The sequence below is a fragment of the Falco rusticolus genome, chromosome 5 (assembly GCF_015220075.1).
Source record: "Falco rusticolus isolate bFalRus1 chromosome 5, bFalRus1.pri, whole genome shotgun sequence".
In the NCBI taxonomy this organism is placed as follows: Eukaryota; Metazoa; Chordata; class Aves; order Falconiformes; family Falconidae; genus Falco; species Falco rusticolus.
Window position 1 is genome coordinate 7779435 of NC_051191.1, and position 15171 is coordinate 7794605.

The 15171-nt window shown below is 37.1% G+C and overlaps 1 protein-coding gene across 3 annotated transcripts in view; it reads left to right on the plus strand.

Annotated features, from left to right (window-relative positions):
• Nucleotides 1-14824, plus strand: part of GRM8 (glutamate metabotropic receptor 8) — a 356040-nt gene extending 341216 nt beyond the window's left edge. For 2 of the 3 annotated variants that reach the window (XM_037390285.1, XM_037390287.1), the window contains 2 exons: nt 8905-9206; nt 14493-14824. In XM_037390285.1, the coding sequence (XP_037246182.1) occupies nt 8905-9201 (297 nt within the window). In that variant the 3' untranslated portion in view covers nt 9202-9206; nt 14493-14824. The remainder of the gene's footprint in view (nt 1-8904; nt 9207-14492) is intronic. The other variant, XM_037390286.1, reaches the window with a different exon arrangement.
• The last annotated feature ends 347 nt before the right edge of the window (nt 14825-15171 follow it).

Genomic DNA, 15171 nt, shown 5'->3' on the forward strand with positions numbered 1-15171 from the left:
TCCAAGCCCCATCCAGCCTGGCCTTGAACACTGTCAGGGATGGGGCAGCCACAGCTTCTCTGGGCAACCTGTGCCAGTGCCTCACCACCCTCACAGTAAAGAATTTCTTCTAATATCTAATCAAATCTACCCCCTTTCAGCTTAAAGCCGTTACCCCTTGTCCTATTGCTACATACTCTAGTAAAAAGTCCCCCTCCAGCTTTCTTGTAGATCCCCAATAGGTACTGGAAGGCTGCTATGTGGTCTGCCCAGAGCCTTCTCCAGGCTGAACAACCCCAGCTTTCTCAGCCTGTCTTCATAGGAGAGGTACTCCAGCCCTCTGATCACCTTTGTGGCTCTCTTCTGGACCTCCTCCAACAAGTCCATGTCCTTCTTCTGTTGGAGCCTCAGAGCTGAAGACAGTTCTCCAGATGGGGTCTCATGAGAGCAAAATAGATGGGAGAATCGCCTCCCTTGACCTGCTGGTCACGCTTCTTTTGATGCAGCCCAGGAAATAGTTGGCTTTCTGGGCTGTGTCAGGACACCACAGACTTCCTGCCTGCTACTCAGAGCAGTGAATTCAGTTCATTGGTTATGGGCCTGGTTAGTATAAACAAGCACTAGGACTCACAGTGTGATTAATATGATTACTTTAATAAAAACCATAAATCAATACCCACAAGCAAATCACTATCCCTATTAATATAATAGAGGCAGTGACCATATGTGATCACCCTAGGTAGAATTACAATAAATAATCGCAGAAAGATAAAAAAATAGACTTAATAAAAAAAAAAATTGATTAAGACATTATAGTAAGCTACAAGTGAAAGAAAATAAACAGACACACGAGCTGCTCAGAGGGAAAGCACAGCGTGACGATGGTCAGGAATTTCAGGCCAGCTCAGAGGGAGCTCCATCAAGTGCTCTCTGAGTCGAGATTTTATACCTTTGCAGTTGAGTAGGCTTTTCATGTGGATAACTTCAATAAGCAAGCCTTTTTTATCAGTTTAGACACAATGTGGATGTGTTACAGCACTGGATGTGTGCTACCCCTTAGCCAATAGATAGTTTTTATCTTTTGGGCTTTGTTCCCTTTGAGACAAAGGGCGTGAGCGAGGCATGGTTATCACACACGCACGGTGGGGATTGTGGGCCTCAGAAAGGAGAAACTACCGGGCCTACACTCGGTCCCGCTCCTCTTTTACAGCTTCAGTGATGGTTTCCCTTCTTCAGCAGACTTGTTCTTTTTTGTTTTTTTCTAAACAACAGCCTCACCCTCACAGGCTGCGAGCATACACTGCTGACACATATCCAATTTTTCTTCCACCAGCATCCCCAGATCCTTCTCTACAGGTCTGCTCGCAGTCAACTCATTCCCTGGTCTGCATGGATGTCTCCTGTGTTGCCCTCTTAGGCTCTGTCTAATATAGTAACTGTACATTGTCAGGAATATTCACAGGCCATGAAGCCAGTTGCCATAGTGTTACTAGGTTTATAATATTAAATTTCTTGATCTCTCAGCAAGAACAGTGTGGGTATTTCAACATTATATAGTGGGAATCATCCTGAATTCTGGGCAAACTTCTGGGAATGGTTTGGGGGAGTGTGAGTTGGCATAGGCCCAGGACCACTCAGGCTGGGAGTGCTCTAATAGTTTAACAATTCAGGGAGCAAGGTCCTAGTACCCAGCCCTATACAACAGCATTTTTTCATTGTCTACTATACAGACACAGTGACAGAGTATTATATTTATAGTAGCTGTTCCTCAGCCCTAGAGATCAACTATTCCTCTTTTTATTTGATACATTACTATGTATACCAGATACTCTCCATGTGACAAAGGAATCATGTCTTATTAGGCAATGGGATGAAGAAATACTGTGTCAGACAACCATTACTGGTTCCAGGAGGATTTTTTCCCAAATGACAGGATAGATTAGCAAAGCTTGGTGAAGTGAATCTCTTCAGATTCCCATTATCTGAGTTTCAGGAGTTGTCTTTGGGATACAGCTGTCCTACTCTACCTCCATGGTAAAATCAGGTATTAAGAAGTCACCAGAAAATATTTGGATAAACTAAAGTTAGTTTTAGGAATATGGTGAAATAACACTTTGGAAGGTAAAAGATGCAATACAAACTTTGCAACGTGCAGTTGAGCAACATACCATTTCCAATACAGTTGACAGCTCTGAGTTCTCTATTTCTACTTACCTTAAAATAATAAATGCAATGATGAAAAAAAGACCTACTAAAGCCATACCTTTCTTTGCATATAATAGTTTACGGGTAGAAAGGGAATACTTATAAATATTGCAGGAAAGGTCAAAATTTGACTTAAATGGAAAAAAGTGAAATTGTTACCATAACTCAGTTTCTGAAATGCAGGTATATACATGTTCCACCAAGGCTACAAGCTTTTATAGTTCCTTTCATATTCAAGCTTTAATGAAAGTTCACACTTTTTAAAGCTGGCACACATTTAAATTGAAATCCATTATTAGATCTTTCCTTTCTCTTAAAGTTTCTGAAAGCAACTGAAATGTACAGAGAAAAATAAAGAGGATTTGTTTTCTTATTTTCCTCTGCAATGTATAGAATTACAGCTTACGTTTACTGCTTGAGATAATAACCTGATGAATGTTGTACTTTCATGTTAGAAGGCTTTGACTTCCTCTCAAACCTCGTTTAAATTGCTAGTTTGGAAAGGAGTGGTTTTAAAAGGTTAAAAAATCTATATGTTGTTTCCTATGTTTTCTGACTGAAAAAATGTTTGAAGAAGACTCATTCTATGAAGTTTATCTTACACCTGGAAAATAATCTTGTTATATGAGAAAAACAATGACTGACTTGCACCTGTAATTTTTTTTCCTTAAGAAAAGATGAATTTTCTTCCCACAGATCCGGGCAGAAATGTATGTTGTGCACAGACAGCAATACAAATCTGTAGTTGTAAGCTTATGGAGATGGAGGTTCTGCAGAAAAGCATGAATACTCATTAGTTATTGGCACCTTGCCAGCATGTTTACCTCTCTGTTTATAATCTCCTGCTTTCAAATATATTTGCCTGCAGCCAGCCTTTTCCATGTTGATTTTTGGTGTGGAATCGGTTGCATCATGTTTCTTTTCGATTTGTGAACACAGCTGTGAAACATAATTGTTGTCATCCAGTCAACTCCAGCAAGCAGTAACACACATAAAAGCTATTTTAGTGTTATGGCATGTGCATGACCTTAAAAGAAGAAGGGAACTGTCTTTTTTTAAGCCCTCTAGGTTTTGCACCAGAGGGAGGATGGCTATTAATGATTTCAGTGGTTTTCTAGGACTTAAAAAGACTCATGCTTTCTCCACCACAAATGGAGAGGGACTATTTTGCTGGTTTTCCCAACCTGTGGGATGTCTTTGAATAAATGGCAAGTATCTTTATTTTATGATGTATCATTTATTTTCTGGCTATAAATGATCTGGTAAAGGCTCCCAACAGCTGGGAGTGAAGACAAGAGTGGTGGGAAAGAATAAAAGCAAAAAAACCCTTGTAGGAAGTGAAGCTTGCTGCAGTTCTGGCCTTAAAAAATGAAACTGGCTGAAGGAGCTGAAAGATCCACATATGAGACATAAAGTATTTAGTAACAAGGATAATGGGAAAATTAAATTATAATTTAATCTTCTGCTTTGTTATGGGCAGTATAGAATGCATTTTCAAGAGTGCCTATCTGGGTATATCTGTCTCAGCAGGATGGGTCAGGTGCCAGTGTTTGATACAGAGGCAGTTTCTTTAGCCTGCAGAGAAAGGCACTTCTAAAGGGCAGATTATATAGAATTAGCCAATAACAGGCATTAGACCAGCTGCATCTCTTTAAAATCCATTTCTCTTTGGAATGAAAGTAGCTGAGTTGGATCTACACCAGGCACCCCAATAGCCTGAGATGTACCAAGACTTCCCTCTGTGGTTTAGCACTAACCACAGTAGTTTTCACTAACTGCTGGACTTGTTCATCTTCTGTGTTACAACTATTAGCAGTTAAAGAACTTGCACCAAAGTGGAAAACTTAGATTCAATTCACTCAAGAAATCGCAATAGCTGTTATCTCCCACCTATCCAGGGTATACTATTAAAACCAGAATAGATAGCAGGCTAGGTGGGAGGTACCCTCTATTTGACCTATTAAAACAGAGTAGAAAATAAAAATAAAAATAAATAGCACGAGAAAACCCTCAGTTCTGGAGGAAGCCTGAATATACTCTGTGTGAAAGTAGGGGATGACTCAAACGAAGGAAGCAATCTGAACAAAAATTGTGGCATTACCAGTACTACTTTTTTTCTCTAATGAAAGTGGTTGCTTTGTGTTGAACTCAAGGCGTGCTATATGCATGACATTGTCTCTGCAAGCACCTAACTGATGGAACAATACTGACGACTTGGGTGATCTTTCAATTCTAAGCAGTAAAGCCTAACTAAGAGGTAGGCATTCAGCAACCTGCACTGGGACAATTTGGTGCACACACTTGCTTCGAGGCATAGAAATTTTTCAGGTTACCAAGGAGGCAATTCAGTTTCAAGTACTTCCAAGTTGAAGAAGCCATCAGAGTATCTGTTTTTCTAAAATAACCTCTTTTTTTGTTCCCCAATAATTCCTATGTCACATTTTAAGTTTCAAAGTAGAAAGATACATATTCCTGGGATCAATGATAGAAGATAGAAAACCCCTAAATATTCATGCAGCCATTATCTATTTCAGCCACTGAGGCAGTCAGAGGCTATGTTACGAACCTTGTAGGATCCTTCTCATAAGAAAAGAGTCTAGATCATTTGTGAGATAAACAAGTCGTGTTTGAGTTTGGGTCTAGATCATTTACATGAGACACAATCTGTTGTGAGAGATTTTTTATCAGCTGTGGAAGTGGATAATAATACATAAGAAGTCCTGTACCATTTCTGATGTGGGCTGGGGTAGGGGATGGAGACAGGAAAGTATTTAGGCCTCAAGTGTTTTCCTTAATACAATTTTTTTTCCTTGTGCTACCATGGTTTTAGTTTTCTGTCATATCTTCTGACTCTCAAGAACAAGAAGAATAGATATAGCAGTCTTTCTTACACTTGTGAAAGGCATTATTGGACAAAAAGGTTGTAGTTCAGAATGGATTTTATTGTGAGGAGTCTTGAAATTCATTTCTGTGTAAATGGGAATCATTGTGAGAAAGGGACTTTTTTTCTCCTGTAACTTGGAGGGAGCTACCACTGAGACACATGAAAAATTATTCAGACCTCATATCTTATTAAACTGAACTACTTTTTTTGCTCCTTGATTTTTAGAGCAGCTAATTCTGTAAAAGTTACAGGTAGTTATGTTCCCATAATAACAAAAAAAACCAGAAAGCACAGCCATAAAACATCATTGTTCTCTTGTCAGGGATAAAACAAGATAAGAGTCAGACAAAAGTCAAACCAAGTGTGTGGCATCCTGTTTGCAAGACTGGTGCTTGATCAGCCTGCAAGAAGGGGGATTCCAAAGATGGGAAGAATCACATTCAGGGGATGTTCCTGTCCTATAAGCAGACTCTCAGTGTGCAAATGACCATTTAAAAAGAAAGAGGTCCTGTTGTGATAGGACAAGGAGTAATGGTTTTAAACTAAAAGGTAGGTACAGACTAGATATCATTTAGATATCAGGAAGAATTTTTTTTTATGATGAGGGTGCTGAAACACTGGAACAAGTTGCCCAGACAAATGGCAGATGCCCCATCCCTGGAAACATTCAAGATAAGGTTGGACGGGGCTCTGAGCAAGTTGAGGTAGTTGAATATGTCCCTGCTTATGGCAGGGGGGTTGGATCAGATGACCTTTAAAGGTCCGTTTCAACTCAAACTACGACTCTATGATTATAATAGGGAAAGGAATAGGTCTCTATTCTATCACTCTGTGATTCTAATAGGGAAAGGTATCAGACCAGACTGTCATGGATAACTAGTCTCCAGCTGAGTATGCAATTGCATTAGCATATGAAGTCAGACTGATGTACATACCACATACAATGTGTACATGTAAGTATATGTTCAAAGCTTTTCTTTCAAGGTCTACCAAGTTTCTTGAAGCTCTTCTTTCTCATTAGCTTCATTAAGGAGTAAGTAGTAAGAGTAATCCATGCAAAACAGAATCCCTGAGGCCAAAGCTCTCTAAAGACTATATTCACTACTTGAAAACTGTTCTGTCAGAAAATTCCCAACTCACTCTAGTTTTATTGTTTCAATAAATATAGAGGCTGGTTCAAAAGCACAGCAATCATTATAAATAAATCCTACTGCATATGAACTGTAATCTGCAACATGAAAGAATCTGTGATTTGGATTTCTTTAAATAAGCTGTCATGCTGGTCATTTCAATTAAATCCACAGTAAATATACTACATGTAATGATATAGCTAATGCAAAATACCTGCACTAAGTGCATTGAAATCCATGGGCTCTTATTTCAGGGAATGCATGATCAGATTTAGAGTCAATTCACTTATGAAGCTTACTTGAATGTAAACCTTCAGGCAGACTTTTTCTCGTTAGTATTTGTAAGAGCTTGGCACTGTGGGACTTCTTATTACAAGAAAGGTCATTGAGATCTATCATAATGCACGTTTTTGTTGTGAATATGACTAGTACTATTACATGAATGTATGTATTTTACCCTATAACATCCAGAGGTTCTTATCCTTTTTTATTGACTAACTCTTATACTGAACCATGAGAAAAAAGCCTTACATCATGGGTATGTGATAAGGTCTTAAAAAATACATGTTAAAATGCCAGGCATTGTTACAGACTTTGTGGGTACGGCTCAGCTCGCCACTTAACTGCCATGAGTTAGATTTTTAAAAATGGTATAACTTCAAAAAAGGATTTTTTATGTTTAATGGAATTTTCATATACAGTACAGTTTGTTAAAGGTATTGCATTGATTCAGTTTTGAAAATCCCATTAGGAAATACCTGCATCTTTAGGAACCAAAATACCTTTGCTTTTGGACACCACTTACTGCAACTCTTTAACCCTAAAGCCATTGCTGCACCAATTTAATTGGAGATCAGCCTATTTGATTCAGGGAGAAATAGATATGTTGTTGGTGCTTTTTGCATATGAACATGCATCTGTACAGAGGTCTTCTCACAGAAGTCTGAAAAAACCTTGCTTCTTAACGTAACCGTGTGAGGTCTTCATTCATGTACAATGTAGGTCAAGCTCTGCTTTCAGGCACACAACTGTCATTTTAGCGATTGAAAGGAATGGAATTATTTAACTGGTGAGAGAAAAGACTGTATTATGTAGATTTCCTGATGTATTATTGAAATGAAGGAAGGTGTTGGTCCTATAACTTTCCTTAGCACAATAGAAAGACAATCCTGATTGCCTTTTCAGTCTGGTGCTGTCCTTGAAAGCAGGTTGAACGTCTTATAAATTTTGAAGTATCATCAGACTTTTCTTAAAGAGTAGATTGGGCTATCCCTCATTTTATGGTAATATTTGGCGGGTTTCTGTACAATTACATAGATAGTTTGCAAGGTGGTTCAGAGCAAGAGTCCATGCTTCCAAAATACATTTGTCACGTTTCTCACCTAACATTGCTTTAAGTGAGAGCACAGTTTATTTGTGATCTCTAAGGAGAAAGTATATAATGGAAAAACTTTGTAAGCTGAAAGACATTAAAAAATGTTCGACTATAATAGTGACTGCACACCAGTTTATTGTATCTCTACTTTTCTGCCAAGGGCTAAGCTACCCAAGGGCACTTAATAAAAACAGATGATCTGAAGCTGACATTGCAGACAGACTTACTACCTTATCTCCAGGTTAATATGATAGTATTGGTCAGTGTTTAAATCATGCCTGACAACAATGTCAGTGAATGCTCTGCCAAGGCAATGAGCAGGTTTTACTTCAGTATCTTTTTCAGTATAACAACATGATTACTGAGAGATTTTCTACTTAGTTTAGGAAACCACACAGAACTGTAAAGTAAAATTCTTGACTCATAAAATATTTAATAAAATATAATTTCCTAAGAAAAAATAAATTTTAAGTAGAACTAAAATTAATATTTCCAATATACTATTTAAATACTTCTTCAAATATAAAATTCTCTCTGCTGTTCTTATGGAGTATTCATTGTCATTTTCATTTACGGACTATGGAAGACCAGAGTTGCTTTCTTTTTGTTGATGGTAAAAAACAATAGACACACTCATTCCAAAGTGTATGTTTTTTCCTTTGTATCTATAGGGGACTGAGGTCCTTAGTGATCTGATTTCTCGGTTCCCTGATTTTCTGACTACTTAGTTAGGACTGTGACATAATAATAAATTTATTGTGTGCCAACAGACCATTGTGACTAGAATTCAACAGTAACATGGAAATATGTAAAAGCATTTTTTTTTTCCCAAGCTTGAAATTCAAAGAATATATCAAAGATTTTATTAGATTCTATATTATTCCTGCTGGCGGTTGAGCCATGCTGCACACCCTACTGAATCACCACATGGCATACTGTTTTAGAAGCTTCTGTGTATTAAAGTAGAAGATACAAGACACAAGGCTAACCCTGTTGTCACTCCTTTTTTCCTGTACAAATGTATTTGTTTCTTTTCTGAAAATGTGGTTGCTACAGCTTCTTGATTACTTTTGTGAGAATGAAGTTTAATAAATATTATGTCATCTCCACCACCTACTCTTAAGGTTAAAAAACCCAAGATGAAACAGCCATACCTGATTATATTTAAAGGCAACATAAGTCAAGAGTCGTTCTGATGTGTGTACAGAAAAAGAAGAGTGTTATTGGTTCCCTTTCCACCTAGTATTTTTTTAGTTAATTACTTTGTTTTCCTTCTTAAATTAAATAAATATAACAATGATTTTTATGTTCTTGTTTCTTTCCTTCCCCAGATGTACATCCAGACAACAACACTTACTGTCTCCATGAGTTTAAGTGCTTCTGTATCTCTGGGCATGCTCTACATGCCCAAGGTTTATATTATCATTTTTCATCCAGAGCAGAATGTTCAAAAACGGAAGCGGAGCTTCAAGGCTGTAGTGACAGCTGCCACAATGCAAAGCAAACTGACCCAAAAAGGAAATGACAGACCAAATGGCGAGGTCAAAACTGAACTGTGTGAAAGTCTTGAAACCAACAGTAAGTCATCTGTAGACTTTCCCATGGTCAAGAGTGGCAGCACTTCCTAATAGATGTACGTTCAAAAGAATGCACTTCCTTTTAATAATAAACTTTATTCTTTTTGTTGCTTGTTTTGCATGAATCCAGAGGTGTGTCAGAATTCATGTACTGCTGAATGCAGGAATGCCTAGAGTTGTTTAAAAGAAATTGTTTTTCACAGGCTAGTAACAAAAATAAAAAAGCACAAGCAGATTTTGCAAAGCCACATCTTCTTAAAATGATCTGTTTTAGCTAGTGCTAATTTGATGTGTTGTGCATTGCTGTGCCAGTCGTGGTATGTCCTGACAGTTCATGAGGTGTATTTATGGTCATCACTGTATATTGAAAACTCAAAGGCTGTTGAAAACAAATATTGTTTTTATTTTGCAGTTAGATATGGAAGTGAAAATAATGTTTTTTACCTTTTCACCTTAACTTAATATTTGTTGACTTGTTCATTTATCACAACTCATGAGTACTAACGTTTCCCAGAATAGTGCTTCCCATCCAGGTTTTTTGTTGTGGTCTTGCTCATCTTGGTACAAAATTGTGGTAATTCATATACAGCTTAATCATTACATGTTCTGATATGTTGTGCGTTAGTAATGAGAAGTTCTTTTCCATGTCAGAGAAGTTCTTGAATCTTGCCACATCTCTAAATTGCTCTGGTATAGAAGAAAACAGAGGTTATAGCTTCCATTTCACCACATGACATACAGCCTTATAAACTGGACATCACAATAATAATAATAATAAAATATAAATAGAACCAATAACTTTATCCCCAGAGTTTAGTAGTAATGGAGAAATGGTTTATATGAGAAGTTAGAAGTCACATGGGGTAGACAGCAGCTGTTACAGCTAAAGACAAATTGTTTCAGTCATTTTACTGCAAATGAGGGGGTTTATTTGAATTATTAGTACTCTCTGATAATGTTGACAGGTGATTGAATAGTACTATTTTACTTGAGCACATTGAGACAAGTCAGTACCAAATTTGCAGAAAAATGTACTTATTTCAAAAAAAGGTAACCTCCCTCCAGTGAATTCAATCAGAGTTTGCCAGACTGAAGACTATATAAAAATGGTCCATAAGTTACCATACTATAGTTTCTTATGCATGGAGGATACTGAGTGTAAACCAATTCACTTGAAAAAATCATGACCCTTCAAAATGTGTAAATCTACTAGACTGAGCAGATTATATATTTATACACCTTCAGATTATGACATAAAACAAAGGAGAAAGGCAATGAAATTCCTTGTGGAATAAATAACAGTGAGGAAATATGAAGAGCTCAATAATTTCTCAAATCGTCAGAAGTCACCAAAAGGAAATTCAGAAGGGAAGGACAGGTGGATTTTGCTGAGTTTGCAAAATTATAAACTTCTGAGCAAAAGTCAAAGGAGGGATTCCACAGCAGGGTGAGAAAGAGCGTTAATAAGAAAGTCTTGGGTATCTGATGTTTACTACTGTATCTAATTAAGAAATGCTGTGTCTGGTATTCCTTAAATGATGACTATGCATAATTCATGAAAACAGCTGCTGTTGGAAGCTAGTCTGCTTCTCCAGTAGTGTGATGTATGCAGATAATGCTTATTTACTGTGCTCTAAACATGATTTTAACAGTAGCACATCTATATAATTCTGAGCTCACTAGGAGTATATCATGACTAGGCTTTGATCCAGGCTTTATAATGCTTCATAGGCAAAAACTCAGAGTCAAGTAATTTGCACTCCAGAGAGCCGTCTCTATGTAATTGAGCTCTTGGCCTCAAGATGGGTTTCTCTCTTCCCCAGAACAGTTCTGTACCATTTGGATTTGACCAGCTTCCCTCTTTTCTGCCAAAAGAGTTATTGTCAAAACTTTTGGAGGTTCCTGTGAGTTACCAGTACATAATGTCACATATGTCCTTTTCACTAGGACAATAGTAACAAACTCTCAACGTTAGAAAATTTCTCCTTGCACTGACTCCATGTGAAGTAGATCCTTCTTTTCAGAGGTAGTATATGAAGCTGATCACAGAAAATCAGGCTATTTCTAGTATACCAGAAGTGGGTAATAAGTGTTTTCCAGCATTTCCCAAGCACAAATACTGGTGGCGATAACAATGCTCATAACTAGGTAAGGAATCAGGTGAGACAGCCAAGCAATTCCTTTTGCTTCCCATCCAGAGACAGCTCTTCTCTGTGTAGTTTGTCCTGTTTCATGCAACAGACTTTATTTCATGTTGTCCCCCACATGAATATGATCGTGTTTTTGGTGGACATACATTCATATTCAGTGGAAAACAAATTATATCTGGGAAACAGGATGAAAACAAAACAATATCCAGATGCAATTACAGAAGTCATAACAATGACAAGTACTATAAATGCATATAGGTCAGACCACAATAATAATTCTAAATTGCTTTAGATCCTTTTTTATTTAATTTTCTTTTTGTCTCATTCCAACAGCAGTGTGGTAACTGGAGTTAAAAGAGTGTTCATTCCCAGAAATATTTTGAGCCAAGTCTGTTACTTTTACTGGCCATCTATGCTTGCCAAATGTGTTTCATGTTATTACTATGAAATGCTAACAGTCTTAAAAAGCAGGACACCAGCTGCTGAAACATTCGATCCCCAAACAGGAAATGTAGGCTTGTTACATTGGACTATAAAGACACTTGTAATATTTATCAAGTAAAAAAACCATTGTTTGGAGATGGGATTAGTTTTAATAAATTTCTAACTACTATCTACACTAGCTTCCTGTGCTATCATTTTTTAAAGTAACAACACTCAGAACTCAATAGGATAATTTTTGTTTCTTGATCAGTCCTGGATTCTGTCAAAGCTATTTAAGTCTCAGATATACAACAAAGTTACAGCAAATTAACAAGTTGTTTTAAATCAGCTAAGGTGTAGTTACTATATATTTTTGTATTTTGAGCTTGCAAATGTCCTCACATAATTCAGCTTACTGAGTTGTGATAAATCCTATTATGCTATGTTGTTGTGGGCTAAAAAAATACACATGAAAAGTTAAAGAACTCAGCTGATACAGGGTGTTGTAAGCTAGTTTAACCTGATCACATACGTATCTGAGCTGATTTTTAGGGTGAGTCAAAAAAACCAGCTCTGCTCCTTCAGTCCTTTTGTTCCCAAGTGTGCAGTGTTTGCAGATGTGCATTTATTTGCTATTTCTTAGCTGGGAACAAAATCCTTTTATGCTTTAAGGAACTTGGTGCCATTTCAGCAGTCCTGCATTATTTTCAGAAGGGACATAACAGGCTAAAGGAAAAATAGACTCTCAGAAATCCAGCTGTGGGAGCATGGAAGAGTTCAGATGGGAGTAGTACATGCCATCTGAAAGATCTGAAGGATGTAAATGAGTCTATATTTGCTTCAAGTGTCCCAATACATGCAAATAAAGTTATTTCATGTGGGTGCTCAAATAATGTGATCGATTATGTAAATTATTTGCTTAATGTGCCAAAAGCAATCCTTTCATGAATTAGCTCTACCAAACACAAAGTACTGGAGCTACCTGTGCAAGTGAAGTAAGAAATATTATGTTTTGCAGCTTCCTTTTGATTATTCATTCTTATATATACATTCTTAGGGAACAAAAAAATTAGTGATATGTGAATTATAATGTTCTGGTTGTGTTGTGTCTTAAAAAATGGCAAATGCAATATTAGAATCAAATTTCTCAGGAACCCAAAGAATACAGAAAGAAAGAAACAAACAGCAAGCTTAGTTATTTATATTACCTAGTATTACTTTGCACCAATTTTAGTGATCTTTGATTCACTTTAACCTTTAGTGCAGGAGAGAGGAAAACTGTCATTTCTTGATTTCTGTAGTCTATTCTTGCCAAATCACCAGATTGTTGGGCAGGATTTAGGAGTTAGCATGAAGAATCCTCTTCCTGTCTATCTCAGCTCTTCCCACCAGATTCTATACAGAAATAAGAAATTGGAGGAAGTAAGGTATGGGAACAGAATTAAGAACTTTGAGTCTATAGACCAGACAACTTTTGTATCATCATGTTAGTTTCAACCTGCCAGATGCAGTCTTCACTGTCATAAGTAGAACATGCCTGCAGCAGATGGAATATAAAACTTATTTAGGAAGCCAAATTCCTCTTTATGAAGTGAGACATAGATCTTATTATAGGGACAAAAAAGAGACTCAGTCCCCCAGCAGTCTGATTTGCCATATACCCAACTGGTTTAAAATCAGGCCTGTGAGCCCTGATGTCACCACTTCCGTCTTCCCACCACTGCATTAACAGAACAATGGAGACTTGGGCCATATTTTTTACAGCAAAGGGATAAGTTATAAGGGCTAGAAGCTAACACAAACTTCCATGTAAGATTCACACTTATTCACTTTTACAATAGTAAAAGTGTTTGACTCTCTCATTATGTACTAGGAGAAATTTCTTCACTGAGACTGCTTCAATGTTAAGCATCGGAACAGGCTACCCAGGGAGCGTTTGAGTCCCCATCCCTGGAGGTATTTAAAGGACACGTAGATGTGGTGCTTAGGGACATGGTTTCATAGTGGGTTTGGCAATGTAAGGTTTACAGTTGGACTTGATCTTAAAGATCCTTTCCAACCTAAATGATTCTATGATTCTGAACAAGGGGTATCAGCTTTGCTCAAAGGATGATGCTCAAAGTTGACCATCAACGTAATAGCATAGAAGCTCTAACATACAGCCTAGGCTCTCAAAAGCATTTCTGCTGGCTCATTTATATGCAGATGCTTTGTGTCTGAAGGTTCCGAAGAGAATATGTGCTTTAGGCACTAGCCTCTCAGTTTTGCTAACTTAAGGAAATGTTTCCCACGTTAGGCTTTGCTCCTTTTGAGGAGAGTAAGCTTCCTTCTAGATGAACAAACTACCATGAGCTGCAAAGTTGTCTTCAATCAGTAGAAAAGGGAGAAAGATCCAAGCTCTAAATTAAGAACATCTATACAGAAATCAACCAAAATAACACCAGAGAAACTGTATGTTGAAATTCTGTTACAGATATGCTAAAACCACTCACCATTGTTCCTCTCTCTTCACCTCTGCTTCCCCAAATCATAAGCAAAATAACTTATTATCAAGAACATGGAACTTGAGATACAATTTAACCACTGTTTATACATTTTTATAACTTTCTTACTTTATTCCATGAACATGGGCCATGTTATTTGGAAATATAGTTGGACATTGTCTGAGTTCAAATGCTAAATATGGGGGGTTTTTTTCTCCTCTCTTGATTCTAAAAAACCTGAACTTTGTTTTTTGTTGTTGTTTGTTTTTGGTTTTTTGATTTACAGCCTCCTCTACCAAGACAACTTATGTCAGTTACAGCAATCAGGCAAACTGAGCAGGGATGAAATTCACTGGAAGACCTGCAGGATGGAATCTTGCAAACATAGACTTTACCACCACCAGAATTCAGTCATGGAAATACCAGTAGACTACATTCAAATCAATAGTCAGTCTCCCAAAGGACAAGGATTAAACAAGAGGCAAAAGGCAAAAAGAGACAGGGGAAGGAAAAGTCCAGTTTTATAACATAGAGACAGAGTGTCAAGCTTCTGAACTGTTCATTCACAAAAAGAAGCAAATCACAAAAGGAAAACAAATGTTAGCTTGTGAAAAAAAATGCTGTTGAAATAAATCATGTCTGATGTTATATTTGTAAGTACTTTTTTGTGATTGTGACAATTTCCTTTCCTGTCCTACATTGTTCAACTCGTAAAAGAAGATGAATTTGTTTCTTGTGATGGCTGACTGAATTAAGTCCTGGGTTATGCTAAAATAAATGCAATGGTCAACGCATGCTAATTTTTATACAAAATAATTTATTTCTAATAATAAAGGAATGTTTTGCAAATGTTGAGACTTGTTTTGTTGCAGTTTTAAGGGAAGAAATCCTTACAGTCTTGTCTATTGTTTGTTTAGAATGTGCAGTAAAGGTGAGTGTACAAATAAAATAATACTCATGGCATC